Source organism: Ambystoma mexicanum, chromosome 1p (genome assembly GCF_040938575.1).
Source record: "Ambystoma mexicanum isolate Mex_15411 chromosome 1p, UKY_AmexF1_1, whole genome shotgun sequence".
NCBI lineage: Eukaryota > Metazoa > Chordata > Amphibia > Caudata > Ambystomatidae > Ambystoma > Ambystoma mexicanum.
In genome coordinates, this window is record NC_090921.1 from 598967619 (window position 1) to 598986475 (window position 18857).

General features: G+C 44.1%; 1 protein-coding gene across 3 annotated transcripts in view; it reads right to left on the reverse strand.

Annotated features, from left to right (window-relative positions):
- ACSBG2 (acyl-CoA synthetase bubblegum family member 2) overlaps positions 1 to 18857 on the reverse strand; it is an 811342-nt gene that overhangs the window by 735759 nt on the left and 56726 nt on the right. Inside the window, exons 1-2 of one of the 3 annotated variants that reach the window (XM_069649556.1) lie at positions 8706 to 8821; positions 7539 to 7674 (exon numbers count right to left, since the gene is read on the reverse strand). In XM_069649556.1, the coding sequence (XP_069505657.1) occupies positions 7539 to 7651 (113 nt within the window). In that variant the 5' untranslated portion in view covers positions 7652 to 7674; positions 8706 to 8821. Of the gene's footprint in view, positions 1 to 7538; positions 7675 to 8585; positions 8822 to 18857 lie in introns of those variants that run through there. The other 2 variants (XM_069649555.1, XM_069649557.1) reach the window with 2 other exon arrangements.

Genomic DNA, 18857 nt, shown 5'->3' on the forward strand with positions numbered 1-18857 from the left:
ACCTTGCAGTGTATTCAGCAAGGTTTCAGCTCCATATGTAAGAATTGCCATTATTTGCAATGTGTAAAATGTTATTACCGGCTAAAGAAAATAGGCTCCATACTTGCCATGTAGCATCTTGCCCTGGCGCTCCAGGCATAGCGCTTTTTCCTTTGATTTTACTATCCAGTCTTTTTCAATTTCCGACTAGTTTATCAACAGTCCTAGATATTTAAATGACCGTCACTGTTTCAAGTTTCTTCCCATCCAAGAAAAGTGACACAAGTTGTTTCCTTTTCTGTGTTAGTGTCATTTTCACATTTATTTTGAGGTTGTTTTTCTTGGTATATTCCATTAGATGGTTTATAGTCCTTGGCAACCCCATTCTCGTTTTATCAAAACATACTATATCGTCTGCATATAAAATGTGCAAAACTTTTGTCCGATTTAGTTTAGGAGGGTTTGTCACAATCTTTGCTTGATGTTCAGGTATATCTGAGATATATAAGCTGAATAAAGTCACAGCTAATGAACAGCTTTGCTTTAGGCCATTCGCTGTCAATATTCACATCACTTTAATGGATGTGTTGGTATGTAGAGCTTTTATTGGCTGTAAAATGTCATTTGGGCAGTCCCGGGATCACAATTTTTACCAGCATTTCGATCTATTTATTACATCGGAAGCTAATTCTAGGTCAAAGAATACAGCTATTGTCGCAGTTTTCTCTCTGATGGCTTCCAGTTGTAATAGATTTAATATTATCAAGTTAATACTTGTCCCAGCCTTTTTAACGAAGCCCGTTTGTCTGATCTATTCTTCCCGCTTTGTTCGCCCATTTTACCAATTTGTGTAAAACTAGAAGCGAAGACCTTTCCCATCGGTTTGAGCACGCAATCGGTCGATATTTGCTTGCCGGGTCTCAGTTTCCATCCTTATGTATTGGGATTATGACAGCTGTCTTCCATGTTTGTGGAATCTTGTTGCATTTATCAATTGCTTTGAATATTTCTTGACAGATGTCTGCCCAAATTTCTGGATGTTGTTTCAGTTGGACATTGCTCAGACCATCAGGCCCAGGCGTACGTGACGCGTTCAGTTTTTTGATCCGTTGTAAGATCTCAGAATAGTCCCAATTTACATTCCATTTTATATCAACCTTATGATCTTTTTGCAATATTGGGGAATTATATAAGGAAGAGGCGCGTGTAATCCGCGTTTGTTCTGAGACATTTTGGATCATGGTTTCAGATTGATTAGGTTGTTCATTTAAGAGTGCCCATACATTTCTGGTGTTCCGATTCTTTAGGGTGTTTAGCATATTTTCTGCATCATTTTGGGAAAATTCAGTTTTCATACATTTAATCTAATTATTATATTGTTGTTTTAGTGTCTGTACTGAGTCAGATGTGGTTAGAACTGTAGTTGCTTCTTTAATTGTCTCTTCTTCGACGCCATCATCGTATTATACACATGAGTGGCTTTATTTTTTGTTTTGCTGATTCCTAGTGATAAATATAAAGGGCATTAGGATTCCTGTGTAATCCAATTTTCCCCCTTGATGTCATAACACATACTTGACCTTTCCTGCCAAAGCAGGCAATTGTGATTCAGCTATTCTTAAACGGTTTCCTCCACCGTGAAGTTCCAACTTTGGTAGGTCGATTATTCCCCCTCGCTCTCAATTTCTCGGCCCATAGAATTGCTATTCTACTATGGTCACTGTTTATTGTTGGAGTGTTGGTGAATTTTAAGATGTTTTTGGCCATCTCATCTGATCCATAAATATAGTCAAGAATTGCAGCCGATGTATTGCGTTTCCATGTGTATTTGGCTGTTGAGGCATCATTTATCTTCTTGTTTATTAATGTGAGTTGTCTTTTCTACATTTCTTTTGTCCAGAGTCGTGCTGTAGCCGACTTTTCTTGTTTCTCAAATGGGTTAACATCAGGGGCAAATAAATGAATATTTAAATCTCCACAGACAATGTTCACTTTTGGAAGTTTCACCCGATTATCATTGATTGCTGTTGCAAGTGTCGATGAAAGTCGTGGTACATATAGCTATGGTAATCCAGTATAATTTGAAAATTCCTAGGATTTTTTTATTGATGTTTTGCAGGTCATCTTGTATAGTATATTGCATCGTTGTGACCTGTATCCAGGAATTAGGGTTTATTGTTTCTAGAATTCTCATTGTACTGTTTGATTTAATTGATGTTAATAGTCCTGCAGCTGGACGCCCTTTTGGTTTTTTTAATTGCTGGGTTAATATAAACATTATGTTAATATAAAGATCACCCTTCACAGATTGGAGGCGTAGTAAGCCAAGTCTCTTGGAGGAAAATCTGATAAATCTGGAAGTTGGTATGTTCATTTTGTAGCATGTGACTAGATCCTCTCGTATTCCAGTTGCAAAGTGAAAGTATCTTATTTTCATTAGGTTTTAATTGTTACTGTATATTTTGTTGTATTTTCATGTATGAATTTTCCAAAATAGTCATATTGTCGTCTGATCGGATGAATTGAATCTGTTATTTCTGAATTTTCGGATTCTCCTTCTGTTCTTCTCCCAATTGTATCCTCCATTCTATACACAATAGTTTGCCTCCTTACTTGGTTTGATTTTGTAATAATTCTGGTTTAACATCTAAAACCTAACTTCTGTATAATTTGTGAATATCTCATCACCAGTTTATGTAGATTCTCTGTTGCAAGATGTATGTAGACCTGATCTGTTTTTGCATGGTCACAAAATTCAACTAATTTTATGAAGCAAATGTTTTGAGGTCAGGGAGAGCCCTCAAAAGTCTCAGCACATTTGTTCTGTTTACAATCAATCCGTTAGTTTTCGGCAATGTCTGTTCTAATGATATCACTTTTTCCTGAGTGCTATTTTTTGGGTCAACAAATGTTGGGCATATAAATTGTGGACAAGAGGCTTTATTTTATGTATTACTTATAGAATCTTCACTTAGAGTCTTTTCCATTCTATTAGAAACATCAGGCAGAGATTCATCAGAAATATTACTGTACTCTATCAGTTCTATACAGATCTTCATCTGAGATTGTGTCTTCTTGCGTCATCCTATGCATTGTGCATTCATTCACAGCTTCATCATATTCATCCACAATTATTAATGATTATAGTTCTGGAGTACAGGTCTCATTGCTTTTATGCTTCTCTCCCTCTGTTTGCATGTATTCTCGTGGTTCATCTTTCATCATCTCTTGTTGTCTAGATAAGTTTTCAATTTCTTGTGAGGATTCCATGCATACGGACATCTCCATCTTATTATGCACTGCTCGTTCTTCGTCAAAGTCTAACCTTTCTTGTGATGGCATATTTGTCTCCGGTTGTTTCAGTTCTTTTGTTTTTGTTTGTAATCTGTTTAGTTTCTCTGGTATTGTGAGGTTTCTTAAAAATGCTTGCAAGCTTTTTTTGGCATTTTTAGTCTTCTTTACTTACGGTTAAAATTTATTTTGTTTCCCTTAACTCTGGAGTACTGTTGGTTGGCGAATAAAAAAAAAAAAATTTTAAAAAAAAAAAATCGCAAATGCTTGTTGCTGCTTTTCTGTCTCTACATTCATATCAGCTAATGCCACAACCTTCACCTTGATGCTTTCTTTTGATTGACTCACTGTCTGGTTATTTTCTATTCTCACTGCAGGTTCTGTGGTTACACATGCTTTGTCTATTTTGTTCATCAACTCTTGGTTGTAATGTCTTAGAGTTGGCCGAGTCCATTTCTGACATTTGGGCCTTTTTCTGTTGCTTAGATGCTAGGGTTTCTAACATGGTTGCCGTTATTTGGGCTTTTTCGGCGATCTCAAATAGTCTTGCCCGCCATTGTTGTGAGATTTCTACTTCTCGGTTTAATCTTCCTTGAATGTCAGTTATTAGTCGTTCCATGGGATTCAATTTCATCTGGACCATTGCTAGAAGGGTCGCTTGATCCCTAACATATTCTGCCATGGTTTCATACAGTTTTAGGAACTGTATTAATGCATGGGTTGATGCTGTAGTCATATTTTGAAATTCTAACATAGATTTGGGTAATGTTTGTTGCAAACATTCTTTACCATTGTTGCTCATGCATTTCTGTGTTGCTATTTTTTGACTATCCCTCATTTGGTCGTGTTCTTTCTCATCTCGAGTCCTCATGTTAGGTTATTTTTTCATCTTGTTAAGAGCTAATTTAGTTTGTGGGTTATGTCGCCAGTCGTCCATCTTAGATTCTAATAGTGGGGTTGATGTCATTCTTACTCCTTTTGGAGGTATCCTGGCTGTCTGATAAGTCAAAAATCAGAGCTCTTTTTTCTGGGTTGCCCATTAGGTCTCCTAGTTCATTGAGATCCAATGACAACCTTTCCTCTTGTTTGTTCCTCGGTTTTACTGTCATTAATGATTGTCTTTTAGTTTCATTATAATGAGGTTGCCATTTTAATTTTGGTTGCATGGCTTTGGTCTTTTGGGCGGTTATTGTTGCTCTGTTTTCAATATCATCTTCGGGTCCTGATCCACTCTTCTGCAAATATTGTGTTGGTGCTTTTTCCCAAATCTGTGCATGTTTTCGTTTTTATTACTGAGTGAGAGTTTTGGTCTTTTTAAGTCTATTCCTTTTGTTTCAGAGTTTGCATTATTTTCCTCATATTGCAGTGTCTCAGTTACTTGCTCTATTTGGGTATGGCCATCCTCTTTTAACTTCACTTCCTTATAATTCTGTTTGTCAGACGAGGGGGAAGTCAATATGTCCTGGTCGTCATTAGCCGTCACTGGGGTCCCGGTTATCGGACAATTGTTTTCAGACTTCACATACACATCTGCGCTCATCGTAGTAATTTCATTCTTTTCAGTGAAGAGTTCTGGTGCCATCATCTCCTCGTACGTCAGCGATGTTTGTGAAACCGACTCAATCTGAGCAGACCGCTGCAACAAGGTAAGTGCTGATTTAATTGCCCGTCTTGTTGCAGGTCTCGTTGCAGCCTGAATCGATTTTCCAGTCATAACGTGCGTGTTCTTCATTTGCTCGGCAGAGAAACTATGCCGTGGTGTTCACAAGGTGCCCGAGTCACAGCAGGATAGTCTCATCCTTATATGGTTTCCCTCGCTAGCAGAGACAGTGTCAGGGTGGTGTTCGTGTATGATCTATCCGAGGGGAGGGGTTCCCAATTAGATCACACTCGACAGTTTTTATTAATTCACACCAGGTCAACTAAGTTGAGTGTTTCGTTTAAGTATCACTAGGTATGGTGTGGTTCAAAGAGGCAGCAGCCTCCGCAGTCACCAGCCATATCACGTGCTCCTTGTATGGGCGGAATCAGTTGTACTGTCACACTTTCACATTTGCATTGTTATCTTAGACAGAGATTCAAGCTATGATCGAAGAAGGGTGGGGTAAATATGGGCTTACTGTGCTTCGATGATGGAGTTGCTTTCTGCGCCAATGTGAGCCTTGGAAATTATTAAAAAGGTACTCACCCCACCAAACACTTCCCGCTACACTTTCGCGAGTGCCAAAAGTTTTAAGCAGCTGTTCCCGCAGGAACCAAGATCCTTAAAGGTGCAGTGTTGTACAATTCCACGGTTCCAACGGAGCAAAAGGGTCTCTCTCAAACACCACCAAACACTTTCCGCTACACTTTCATCATACGGTCAACCATCACTCCATTTCAACAACGCTTTCAATTTGTAAGCGTGCTCAAAGCAAGGGAGGCATTTTTGCAAGATGAGTCAGATGTAATATTCCTGTGCTGAAAGATGTGATGAGTGGGGAACCTTTCCTTAACTAACCTCAAACAAACCCATGGGCTTACTGACCTGGAACAACACTAATATATAACTTGTGAAAGACGGGAAAACAAGCAGTACAACACTCTACAGACATGAAGAGGGGCAGTAGTGGTTTGGCTGCAAGAAAAGTCATTATCCAATTATCTCCTGCACTTATTCAAATTTTGTGCCAGATAAAACACGCAGCTTGTTTAAATCCACCCAACTGGTGTGGGCTCTTCAATTAAGGGAAGGCCGGGGAGAGGTATTAAGGAGAGAACTGGCAAAGCGTGAGCATTGTAAGCCAGCTAAAAAGTTACGTACATCTTCCTCGTTGTAAAATTAATGGAATGCACAATGCAGAAAAGAAATGGTCGATGGGTGCATTATGCTGCATTCTCCAAAAGAACCTACAGTGGCTTAAAAAGGGCAGGAATACACGCGACCTTACTCATTCTTAGCTAAGCTGGTCAAAGAGGCTAAAGTCTGAGAGCAGGAAAGCAAGGACGTAACTAAAGCGGGGGGAATTTCAAGGCTTTGAACTAGCCTTTGCAGTTCTGTTCAAGTACTCTAGCCCCTTTGAAACTATATAGGCATAGAAAAAAAGACTCTGATCACCATGTCCCACCCTAGTCTTCACATTTCGTTTAATATAGTCAGACTACATGATCTGACTTTAGTTTTGATTCCTTCTCTGATGTTATTGTCCCCTTCGACTGTACAATGACTTTAAATAAATTTTGCAATCAGATCCTGTGCTGTGAGGTTTTGTTAAACATTCAAAACCTTTATCATGAAAACCCTTATGTTAGGCCAAGTCCCCCATGCCCCTCTCCAGTTTCATATGATATTTAGTTCTAGATATTCTCTTCGCTGAAAACTACTCAAAACTTTACTGGACCATTCGCTGTCATTTAACCCCGCAATTCCTCTACTCTTGTATATATATTATTAAAATCTTCAGCCTGCCCTAATAGGACGTGGTATAAACCAGTTTTCATTGCTAGACGGTCTCAAATTAGCCTTTATTCTTTCTAAGATGTCGTCACCAAAATTGCACACACTTAAAATAAACTACCACCAATCTTTTGTGGATGACAACACAACATCTCTTATGATGGCTTAACCTAGCAGTTTAGCAATATTGTAGGTCTCGCTTCCCATCCAGCACTCCTGAACTCAAACTCAATGCCCCTTGCCTTCTAAGTTACCCATACGCCAGAACGTTTCATCATCTTTTAGACAGCCTAACCCTACCACCTCCTCTCGTCAACATCACTTATGGTGGGCTGAAGATCTGGGAGAGTTGAAACAGCATCAGCAAAAATATTAATGCAGACAACATTAAAAGGCCAACCATTCTGCATACATTGCAAATATGCAGAGTGGGTTAATAAGAGAGTGAGGATGGAAGCATGACTCCATCAATGCTATTCAGAAGAGCTTGTCGAGTGTGCAAATCCAAAAACGTAACATTTGTTATAACCAACTTCCAATTCAAGTACCCCTGAATGATCAAAAGTCTGATATATGTTTATTTATAGGTAATGGTGTCATCTTGTACTTGGGATGGGAAAGAGGGTCTGGTAAATGCTACTTAGTTTAAACAATAGTCGCCTTGACTAAAAAAATCAGTAAAGGCATTTAAAAAATAAATCCCATAAGAATTCCTATCCAAGTTACCGCTTCTGAAACCTTCAAACACATGCTGTTGGAAAACAATGCACCAGTTTGAGTACATATGCATCCAATTACCATGTAGAAAGATAGGTTGGAAAAGGAAACATACCTTGCCGAAGAATTCACATGAATGTCATCGATGCATAAGTCACTTGGCGCCCTCGTATGACAATCCAAGAAATCTGTCTCCATGGCTGATGGATTTGCAATAATGGTCGACATATCTGACTCGCACTGTAAGGATACTAGAAGAGACAGGAAACGGATATTAAAGTCGTGTTTCATGTGGAAAATTGTAGGTTAGTTCCGTAACTCCAAATCTACAACCCTTTCCAAAACCGTGATATCATCTGAAAGGAAAATACAACAACTTGTTATTACACTAAATGCAATAACTCGGCATTGCCTTTCATTAAGATAGGTTAACGTGTAATGTGTTAATCAAGAATGAAGGCCGAATGTTACTGCAACACTCATTTGCTGCGATAGGACGTGCATTCCAAATGATCACATACGACTCATCTCTGGCACAGGAATAGTAGAAGTGTGTGGTGTTCCATTACCCCTCGTCAAGGAGGACGTTCACAGATGAGAACGAAGGAGGGGCGTGTTGGTTACCTTTACGCTTTGTAACTTAACAGTGTCGATCGGCCACACCAGGGTGGAATGGAAGAATCGAAAATGTAAACGACAACCAATGCAATACAGTGTGAATTGGGGGTTATTTTCACAACATAATTCACCCCTTCCAAAGACCGTAAAGCAATATAGAATTAAACATTAGCTGGAAACAAATACTCCATAAATACCCAAAATCAGAATTATCCAGTACAATAAAAAAAGAAGGATTCCTTACAGGCGGTCTAGGCATTACGGTGTATCAAATATACAAAACATACAGGTTGGGTTTTCAAAGTACTCAAAACAAAAACACGCCCTCCGTTTTAGAAGCAATGAGATACGAACCAGGCATATTGGCAGATTGCGGCCGTTTTATTTTACGCGGTTGTTTAACATATCAGCTATATAATAAAACGAATAATCAAGCACTTTGATGGGAATTGATCCCCCTTCCCCCTAACCCCCCCCCCCCCCAAGCATGAGGCTGGCATGTGGCGATGTATCGTGTCGTGATAAACCCCCATTCTTTTCTTACAGTGCATCCTCTTTCTGTGTATTCCAAATGTGCTCCTCTGCAATCTTACAGCAGCGTGCGCGGTGTCTGGCAGCACAGCTCAATAACGGTATTGAAATAAAAAGACAGCCCTGCCCTCACCAGGAGGATGTGTAGTGTCTGATGTCACACCCTGGTCTGCCTTGTAATTGGAACGCGTCCGTCAGCCCACAGAACCATCTCCCTTATAAGGCGGCTCTACAGTCATGTGCTTGTGGCACCGTTTCCTAGTAGCCCCCACCCGGTTCGACAGTCCTACTCTTTTTTTCCCCACCAAGGACACACCCACAACAGCTGGGAATCGCTCAGCCGGGAGGTTACTACCGGGCACACACGACGTAAACATACACTGGTGCTCTTATGCGAGCTGTGAAATAAAGATGAGATCAACATTGTACCCTGTAGATTTAGATACCTGCCACCAGTACCCACACATTCTCGTTTTTTTGTTATTCTTTTATTTCTGCAAAAAGCCTAAGTACAAGCATAAAACAGATACAAATATAAAATTAAATATCGTACAGTAGAATTGAAAATTTTCACCCGCAGCACCCAAGCTGCCCTCTGGTACTTCTTTATTCCAGCTACACAATTTTCATCCGTCGTTATTTTCAGCAACCTATAAGCTTCAATGACAGAACTCGTTCGCCACAAGCTAAATAAAGGTCTTAAACACATGCTCGCTTCAGTGTTATTTGCATTGCGATTGTACGAACTGTTATTTCTGTCGCTGCCAGTTTCGGTAGAAAAAGAAGCGGAGGAGGAGGAGAAGAAGAGACGAGTCTGGTTACCATAGCACCGCGCCTAATCAACAATTCGAATATTGTGAACAAAGATACAGCAAATATAACCTCGCTCATCTTGTAATGGATGTTGTAGCATCCGAAACATACATACTGTGCAATGTTGTCCTGCATAAGACAACACAGGAAAGCAAAAAAAATAATAATAGTGATATGTTTTAAGCAACATCGTCATTTTCATTATTGGGTGGTAAAATGCAAGTTCGGGGCGGTAAAGGAGGCACAAAGTTAACGGCTACGGGATTAGCCCACTAAACAGAGAAGGCTTATCAGGGTTTGCAATTGGTGGAGCTGGGAGCCATTTAGCTCCTACCTCTAGCCTAGGAGAGCCTGGTTAGCTTAAAAACAACAGCTACCAGGAGCTACTTATGGCTCCCCAGGCTAATTGCTGCCTTACAAACATGCAAATGTGACATTAACATTGAGTATCTGAGAATGCTTATAAAAATGAATTCGGGCACATCTAGTACACATTATGAATACAAAAATTAAGCTGTGCATATTACTGGCTCTTGGTTACCCAGTGGTAGCTCCTGCCTTGTGGGTGATCCCCGACAAACAGGAGCTGGATTTGGCACCAGATTATTGAACCTTAATTTCAAGCACTGGGCTTTGTTGATAGCCACAGTGTCCTGCTTTTGCTCTAAACTGACCCCGACAAATTGTGTTCTAGGTAGATAATCTATAGGTTGTACAGCTTGAATTACAGGTAAGTATATAAGGCTTAACATTAGACCCAGGCACTGTAAACCGGCCTTTGAGCTTGCTTTCCTTAGAAATGAATTAGCATTTTATTAATCTGCTTAGCAGCCGTAGAACCTGGCTGCACATGGCAACTACACATTCCCAGGATCATGTTGCAAGAGATGAGCAGCCTTCGATACTTCAAGGTTGGGAAGCGAAGCACAAGGGAAGGCAGTGAATGCACAAGCATTTTATAATTCGGCATATTAGTTTATGAAACCGGTCTGACTGTTTCAAAATGTCAGAGTGGTTTCAAATTGCCCCTCAGCACGTCTCAGCATGGGAAGTGGTCCAAAGAGTGCATAAAATGCAACATTACGCCGGTAACTTTTTTTTTTTTAAACACTTTGTTTTTTTTTATAACGTTACAAAAAACGAACATACATAACATACACCTTATAACACATTACATGACTGGCTGCTTGGCACTCTGTACAAGTGTCCTACTTCTCTTTGCCCCCGAGTGGGCAGGCGACCCTGCCATTTGAGTTTCTTCTGCCCATGTGGCGGTGTAGCGGTTTCCTTTTTTCACCTTCTTGATGTGAGCACCATCCTCTACTGTTCTTTCTTCCTTCCCTGGTCCCCCTCTTCACTGTCCTCTCTTTGTTCAAATAGGTCCTGCATCAGGGAGTTTCACTTCATCATTGTTTGTCCCAATCCCTCTTCTCCTTTCTGCGCTGCCCTCATCCACACCACCGTTTCTGTTATCGTCCATTTCTTGAGATCCGCCCACCAAGAGTCTATTCTTGGGCCCTTTTTCGAGTTCCATACCATCGCTATCCGTCGTTTAGCTAATATACATATTAAGTCTTTCATTTTTGCGAGGTGCGACCTATGTCTGCCTCCTCTAGGGAAGAGGCCCTGTAGGTATAGATCAGGGTTCCCTAAATGTATTTGGAGTCCGCTTCCGGCCACCTTGCTTCTGACTCCGTCCCAAAAGACCTGCATCACTGGGCAGGTCCAAAACATGTGAACCATGCCCGCTTGCTCCTCCGGACAGTGGGGGCATGTGCGGGGATCTCCCAGCTTCATTAAATTCATCCTTTTGGGTGTTAAGTACCCTCTGTGTATGACATATAATTATGCTTGCCTGAATCTTGCGTTCCTTGATACTTTCTTGGGATATTTCAATGCTCTGGTCCACTCCTGATCAGTAAGTGGTCGTCCGAGTTCTTCCTCCCAGCTTCCTCTCGTGTGTGGCGCCTGTGAGTCATTAGATTTTACAGCTGTTCATAAAGCCTTGAAGTTGTGTGTCCACCTTCTGCTATATCGTACCATACATCTAACTCCCCTTCTTCATCCTCTTGTTCTGGCCACTCAGGCCACCTCTTTTTAATTGTCAGTATCATCCTATTATATAGGAAGAATTGGCCTTCATGAATATCAAAACTCTCCACCATGCCTTGGAACTCTGCCCACTGTTCTTCTATCCTCAGATCTCCTATCTGTGCCACCCCTTTGGGATCTGTATGTTGCAAGCATGTTCCGATCTGTACGCAATAGCCCGGCTAATGGGATCTGAGACGAACAAGGGTCCATCGCCTTCTGGAGTGTCCACGCCCTCGTCCACAGTTTTGTCGCAAGCCTGAGCATGCTTGGTAAGGTCTTGCGTAGGGATTCGTCTAGCCATGGAATTTATCGTAGGTAGTATGATTTCAGTGCCGGTTGGAAGAGTATTTTATCTATTGCTTCATCCTCCCCCAGCCATTTGACCACAAATTGAAGTTGCCCTGCTAGGTAGTATCTTTCGAAATCAGGTAACCCGATACCCCCTGCTTCGTACTGTGTTTGTAAAGTTGTCATGGCGATCTTGCACCTCCCCCCGCCCCACAGGAACCTCCACGCCATTGTGTCTAATTTTCTGAAAAAGGCTCTGGGTATGGTGTGCGGGATGTTTGTGAAATAATATAGCAACCTTGGGAGTACTACCACCTTCAGGATGGCTGCCCTTCCCATCATCCCCAGAGGGAGTGTCTCCCAGAAGCTCATGGCCTTTTTTATTTTGTCTAATGCTACTAGTGTATTCCGTTCATGTGATTCTATAGTGTTATGGTGTATCTCTATTCCTAAATATCTAAAAAGGAGTTTGGTGCCCATCTCAGACCCATGTCCGGGAGTTGGTCTCAGGGGACTCGTCTGAGGTCAGCCAGGGGGAAAAAGGATCGGTTTCTCTTTATTAATGGCTATCCCTGAGAGTCTGGTGTATGCGTTTGCTGCTTCCAGGAGGCAGGGCAGGTTAGTACGTGGGTTTTCTACAAAGAGCAGGGTATCATCTGCATATGTCGAGATCTGATGTACAACTCCGTCTATGTCTATTCCTGTATCTCCGTATTCTGCCCTGAGGAAAACCGCCCATGGCTCCAAGGCCAGTATATATAACATTGGGGACAGTGGGCAGCCCTGTTTGGTGCCCCTGTATATTCTCCAAGCTTTTGAGATGTGCCTTCCTGTCTTTACTCTGGCTCTGGGTTCCTTGTATAGTAGCCTGATCCATCTAAGGAACCCTTCCCCTATGCCGAAATGGGCCAAAACACTTAGCAGCCACTTCCAGCTAACTGAATCGAATGCTTTGACGGCGTCTAGTGACACCACCGCGCACTCGCCCTGTCTCTGGTTCGTCTGCTCTATAACATGATGTGATCTGCGAAGGTTCCATGACATATTGCGCCCTGGGACGTAGCCCGTTTGATCTGAGTGGATCAATGTGGGTATCACTATTTTCAAGCGGTTCGCTAAAACCGCCGTGAGTATTTTGGTGTCTTGGTTGATGAGGGAGATTGGTCTATACGAGGCACATTTCCTTGGGGATTTCCCGGGTTTAAGGATCGGTACAATCGTTGTTTCCGACATGCTATTTGGTAGTTGTAGGTTTTCATAGGCCTCCAGGTATGTCTGTAATAGTTTCGGGGCAATGGTGTTCTTGTATACCTTGTAAAATTCTCCCGGGAGTCCGTCAGGACCCGGGCCCTTACCCAAGGGGAGGTCGGAAATCAATTTCATCTAATGTGATGGGGGAATCTAATGATTGGGCCTGTTCTTCCATTAACTTTGGTAACCTTATCTCAGCCAGGGCGTCCGGAATGTCTTCCGGTTCCACTTCCGGATTAGGAGCATACAGCTTTTCATAAAAGCTGGCGAAAAGGTTGTTTATATTTTCTTGACTTCTAACCTCTGTCCCTGTTTCATCTTCCAGTAACACTATGGGGTCCCTTTTGTTTTCTTGTTTCGTGAGCCATGCTAGGAGTCTGCTGGGTTTATCCCCTTCTGCATGCAGTCTCTGTAGGTATTTCCCATAATTTAGCTTCCCCAATTTCTCCCAGAGTTCCATGCATCTTATTCTTAACGTAAGCAATTCCCTGGGTTCCCCGCCCGGCTTGTCTGCCCTTTTTTCCTCCTTTCTTATTTCTTTTTCTATTTTAACCAGTTCCTCCATGGCTACCCCTTTTAGCCCTCCTGTTTTCCCAATCGCCGCCTCCCTTATCACTACCTTAAACGTGTCCCAGAGTGTGGCGTTGCTTCCTACACTTCCCTCGTTGCGTTCAAAGTATTCTTCTATTATCTCTTGTAGGTGTGCTTCCAATTCGCTCTCCTCCAGCGCCTCCGCTCGGAGTCGCCATGTTGGTATTGGGGTTTTCCTATGGTTATATGCCCATGTTGCTATTACCGGGGCATGATCCAATAGTGTTCGTGTTTTAATGTCAATTCTATTAAGGATTCAGCGCCTGTGAGCAGGTAATCAATCCGTGTGAATACCCCGTGGGGAATACTATAGTGAGTGTACCCCCCTCCCTCCTCTGTGTACCCGCCTCCAGACGTCCACCAACTACAGTCGTGTGAGTGTTCTATGAAGTTCCTTGGCTGGAGGCGCCGGACTCCTGTACTTGTCATCTGATCTGTCGAGGAGTGGGTCTAAGGTACAATTGAAGTCCCCTGCCCAAATGAGTGTGGCGTCTCTGTATTGAGCCACTCCGAGTACCGCTTTCTTGAAGAACTCGGTTGCTTCATGGTTCGGGGCGAAAGTATTGATCAGACATATTTCTTTGTTTTCTAGCATTCCGTGTATCAGCACTAGCCTCCCCTCCAAGTCCGTTTCTTGCTCCATGAGCTGGAACGGCACTCCCGGTGCAATCCATGTTAGTGTCCCTCTTGCATAATTCGAGTATGTACTGCTATATACTTGTCCTTCCCATTTCTTTGCCATCTTGGCCTGCTTTTCCGATGTTAAGTGAGTCTCTTGGAGCATTGCTATTTTGACATTCATCCTGTTTAGCCAGGCGTATCCTCCGAGTCTCTTGACATAGGAATTGAGTCCCTGCACATTCCAAGTTGCTATTTTTATCTCGTCAGGGTTCACATATGCATTGATTTTTTCGGCTCCATTGTCCCATAGCCTTCAATTCGTTCGTTGCCCTGCTTCCTGCCAAGTTATCTCCTCCTTCGCCTCTAGGGTGGGTCCGCATGCTTTGCTTGTGTGATTTCTCGATCTCCACCCACTCGGGACATGCTGTAGTTGCTTGAGTAATCCCACCCGTCGATGGTGCCGTGTGCGCCATGTCTAATATCAACCAACACGTAAACCGTAACTTTCTTAACCCAAACTTCAACCTTTAAACTAACACCCAGCCACCTTCCCCCGCTCGGGCTTTGCCGCTTCTCTCGTTATGCTCCTTTGGACAAAGCAGACTTGCCGCAGCGTGATACCTAAGAACTGGCATCCAAACTCGCATTGCGCTCTTCTTAGGGGCTCGGCCTTTCCCCACTCCGCCGGCGCTTCTTAATGGAGCTAGTCGCTCCTTTCTATCTGTCTTCAGTCTCCGAACTCCCATGGTATATTCAATGTTTTTTGGCGTCATTATTCCAAGTTGTTTGCGGATCCTCACCGGGGGTCAGCCCCTTCCGCTATTGGCATCCCCCTGCGTCAGCTGGGGGATCCCCTGCGCGTCCATCCATGCTTGAGCTTCCTCCGTAGATTCGAAAAAATAAGATTTACCTTTATATATCACCTTTAGTTTGGCCGGAAAAAGGAGCATGTATCTTATCTCCGCCCTTCTGAGGCACTCTTTTGTAGGGCCAAACTGGGCTCTTTGTTTCTGGACAGTGGCAGTATAGTCCAAATATATTGTGATCCTGGAGGAATTTCTGATGACCTCTCCCCCCTCCCCTCGAGAATGCCAGTATCCTTTCTCTGTCTTTAAAGTTCATTATCCTGGCGATCATTGCTCTCGGTGGGGCCCTGGGCCGAGGCCTCCTAGATAGTGCCCTGTGTGCTCGTTCCACCACAAAGCCCTGGGATAACGACCCCGCTCCGATTTCCTGAAGGAGCATATTTTCTACATATTCTGTAGGGTCGTTCCCCTCTTCGCCCAATTATGCGGCCGTTGTTTCTCCTGGCCCTGCCTTCCGCATCCTCTGCCCCCTGCTCTAGGAGCCTGACTTTCTGCAGCACTTCTGACATTTCTGTCCTTGTAACCGTGAGATCTGCGGTGTTTTGTTGTAACTGCTGCTTTGTTGTTGACACCCTGTCCGTCAAGTTCCTGGCATCCTGCCGAAGGAGGCCCACACCCACCATGACTGTCAAGTTTCTGTTCCAGGGATGCTTTCAGGGCACCTATAGCCATGTCCATTTTGTTTGAGACCCGTCTTTAGGGAAGCAATTGCCTCCAGGACCTCTCAGTTTGTCCCGTTGACTAGTTGGCGTGGGGCGCTCGCCTCCGCCGCCACCACCTCCTGTACGTTTGGTTGCTTGTTCCCTGGTGCTGTAGCGAAAGTGTCCATGGTGGCTTGTTTAGTTTTCACTTGTTTTCTTGTTGGCAGGCATGGTTTGTATATGGGCATTTAGGTATGGCTCTGCTCCCTTCCCCTTCACCCATGATCTGCTCTCAATTCGAAACCGCTGTTATTTTATCTGGGGTTTAGCTTCCCCTGAGCGGCGAGCTCTTCCGCCGGGTTTCTAACAGCCGTGGCACCCGGATGAGGCGGTCCTGTTCGTCGCTTGCGCCATTAGGGTGGAGGTTGCGGGGACAGATCTTGCCCGTTCTTCCCGGGGGGTTGTATAGTCTCGTATGCAATCTCGTGGGGACCTCCAGCTCTGTCATGGGTGGGGAGCAGCTGCCTCCCGCCCTCTGCCACCAGGTGGTTTAGTGTCCCCCAGGGCCGCAGCACACACGGCCCTGTTTGTAACTAGCAGGGGGCCGCAGCACACGGGCACGCCACCCCAAGACAGGTGATCCGGATCTCCGAGTACCTGCAATCCCGGTCTGTTCTCATTGGTCAGGCGTCTTCCCTCCGCCTCCTTCCACCGGGCGGGCTCCGCTCCTCGCTGTGTCGTTGGTGCGCTCCTCGTCCACCGCCTCTCCACCCGGGCCCGCCAGCCGGCAAGTCAGCGGCAGCCGCGAGGTGCAGGAGGCCGTGCCCAGGCTCGGGGGTCTGCGGGCTCACTCCTCGCCACCTCTGTTGCTTCAAGCGCTCAGTCGGTTCCCGGACGTCAGGGGTGACAGCAATGGCCCGTCCGAGCCCGCTCGCCCCCGGGGGCACTGTTCCCTGCAGTGTCATTCGTGTTTTCCTCGGTCGTCGCCTGACAACCAGCCCGCCTAGGCCCGTCAGCCTGCGGGTCAGCGACGGCCGCAAGGTGCAGGCGCACGGTCGGACCCGGGCCCGAAGTCTGCAGGGCTCGCCCCCCGCCGCCTCTGTTGTCTCAGGCACTCGGTCGGCTTCTGGGGTGACGGAGATGGCCCGCCTGGTCCTGCGTGCCTCGGGGAGCCTTCGGCGTCATCTTGGAGGACATAGGGGGGTCCTGCGAAACAGCCGCTACCACAGTTTCCCTGGTCCGTTTTCTCTACGGGAGGGCACCGGAGGATAGGAAAATGGTTCCGCCAACTTTATTTGTGTTTGCTTGCCGTCGGATAAGTCTGTGTCCGCCGTTACAGGATAATTTACAGGATCTCAAACAGGAGCTGTGTGGATTCGCGTCTTCACTCCATGCGTGCTGGCCACGCCCCCCCCATTACGCCGGTAACTTGTCAACAGTTCATGGCTCTTGTAGTGTCATGGTCGGTTGTGTTCACATGAGAAATGGATGGAGATGTCTGGCGGCAGATGAATAAAGATCTGCTGGTCATCTCAAATGTCTCAATGTTTTGGCACTATGATGTGGGAATTATGGGCTGGACTGTGATGTGGGGTGGTGACATTTGCAGTATCCAATCATTTTTCGATAATATATGTCCCACTATTGGGAAGCAATGTCGCACTGCCAATTAGCCGTATTTGGAGGATTGACCTAATGTTGCAATAGGACTTGATGATAATTAGTTTGTACAATTATAAAAGTTTTCATTTTGGGATGTATTTTCAACAGCACTTTTCATGCAGTTATGTAACATAACATAATTTCTGCATTCTGTTTGAATTTCGCTTTCCCAGCTGTATTTGAGACCAGAATAAATTGGATGACTTCTTGCCTGGTGTAGACATTTTATTTTTTTAATGGTTACTTTTGTAAATTTTAATGGGGAGTTCTGAGGCGACCCGCAGTACAATTGTTGACCATGGCTTCCCTAATTCAGTCGATGGAGCTGGTCAGAGGTACAATAGCATTGGAGCGGATGCCATAAGCACGGACCCCACTATCAATACATTTGGACGATGCTGGTGAAATGACCATGCTTTAAAACGGTAGTGGGCGAACAGTAACAGTTGCAGTCATCTTTCCAATCTATTACAAAATACACGTCATGTAAGGGAGAAAAGTCTACCAAATTAACTAGGTTAAATATACAACAAATATATACTTAAATAAATAGCCCAAAAAAAAAAAAAAACAACACATGAAATCAAACTAGTCATTTGCAGGTGTTCAAGCTATGTAAAATACTACAGGGATTCATTTAGTTCGGAGGTTCAGTAAAAAAGTGGTAGTAATGGGATTACCACCACTTTCACTACACTGGCAAATTCAGAGTTGTAAAATTGAATTCTTTAGAAACTGCCTGCTATTGCCTAGAGTAAATTTCCTCCATACAAAACCATAAATGCGTCCGGAAATTACAATATAGTAATTAACTGTAACTCCATTTCTCCAGCGTTGGTATCTTTCATGGATTCACATGCTGTGAATATTCCGTCTTCAGGCTGGGAAACACTGGTTACTTTGACTGGAAAAAACCAGACACCTTGAATGTCCCATTGACGTTGTGGGCGCTTTTGGTAACCACCAATGGGACGTCAAGTGTGTAGCTCTGCCCCAGCTGCTTCTCCTCAGATTTTAACCACTTCAGTGAAGGATATTCCCCATAAGCGGATGTTTGCCAGTAGGGGGTAGGCTGGACGGCGCATGTGCATCCATGAAAGATACCAACGCTGGAGAAATGGAGTTGCAGGTAAGAAACTACCCCCTTCTCCAGCATTGGATCTTTTATGCATTCACAAGCTGTGAATAGATTTTGTAGCAGTATAAATGTTAGGAGGTGGTAAACTGCGTTAATGCGTGCGAGAAGAATACATACGCAAATAGAGAAAGGAAACATGCCCGGAAGGTGCAGGGCTTACCTTACTGGAACAGCCGCTGAAGGACTGCCTGTCCCATTTGTACATCCTCAGCATGTTGCTGATGTAAGCAGTAGTACCTCTTAAAGGTGTGGGGCACTGCTCATGTTGCCACTTGGCCAATGTCTCTGATGTGTACCCCAGACCACAGAGCTGCTATGGG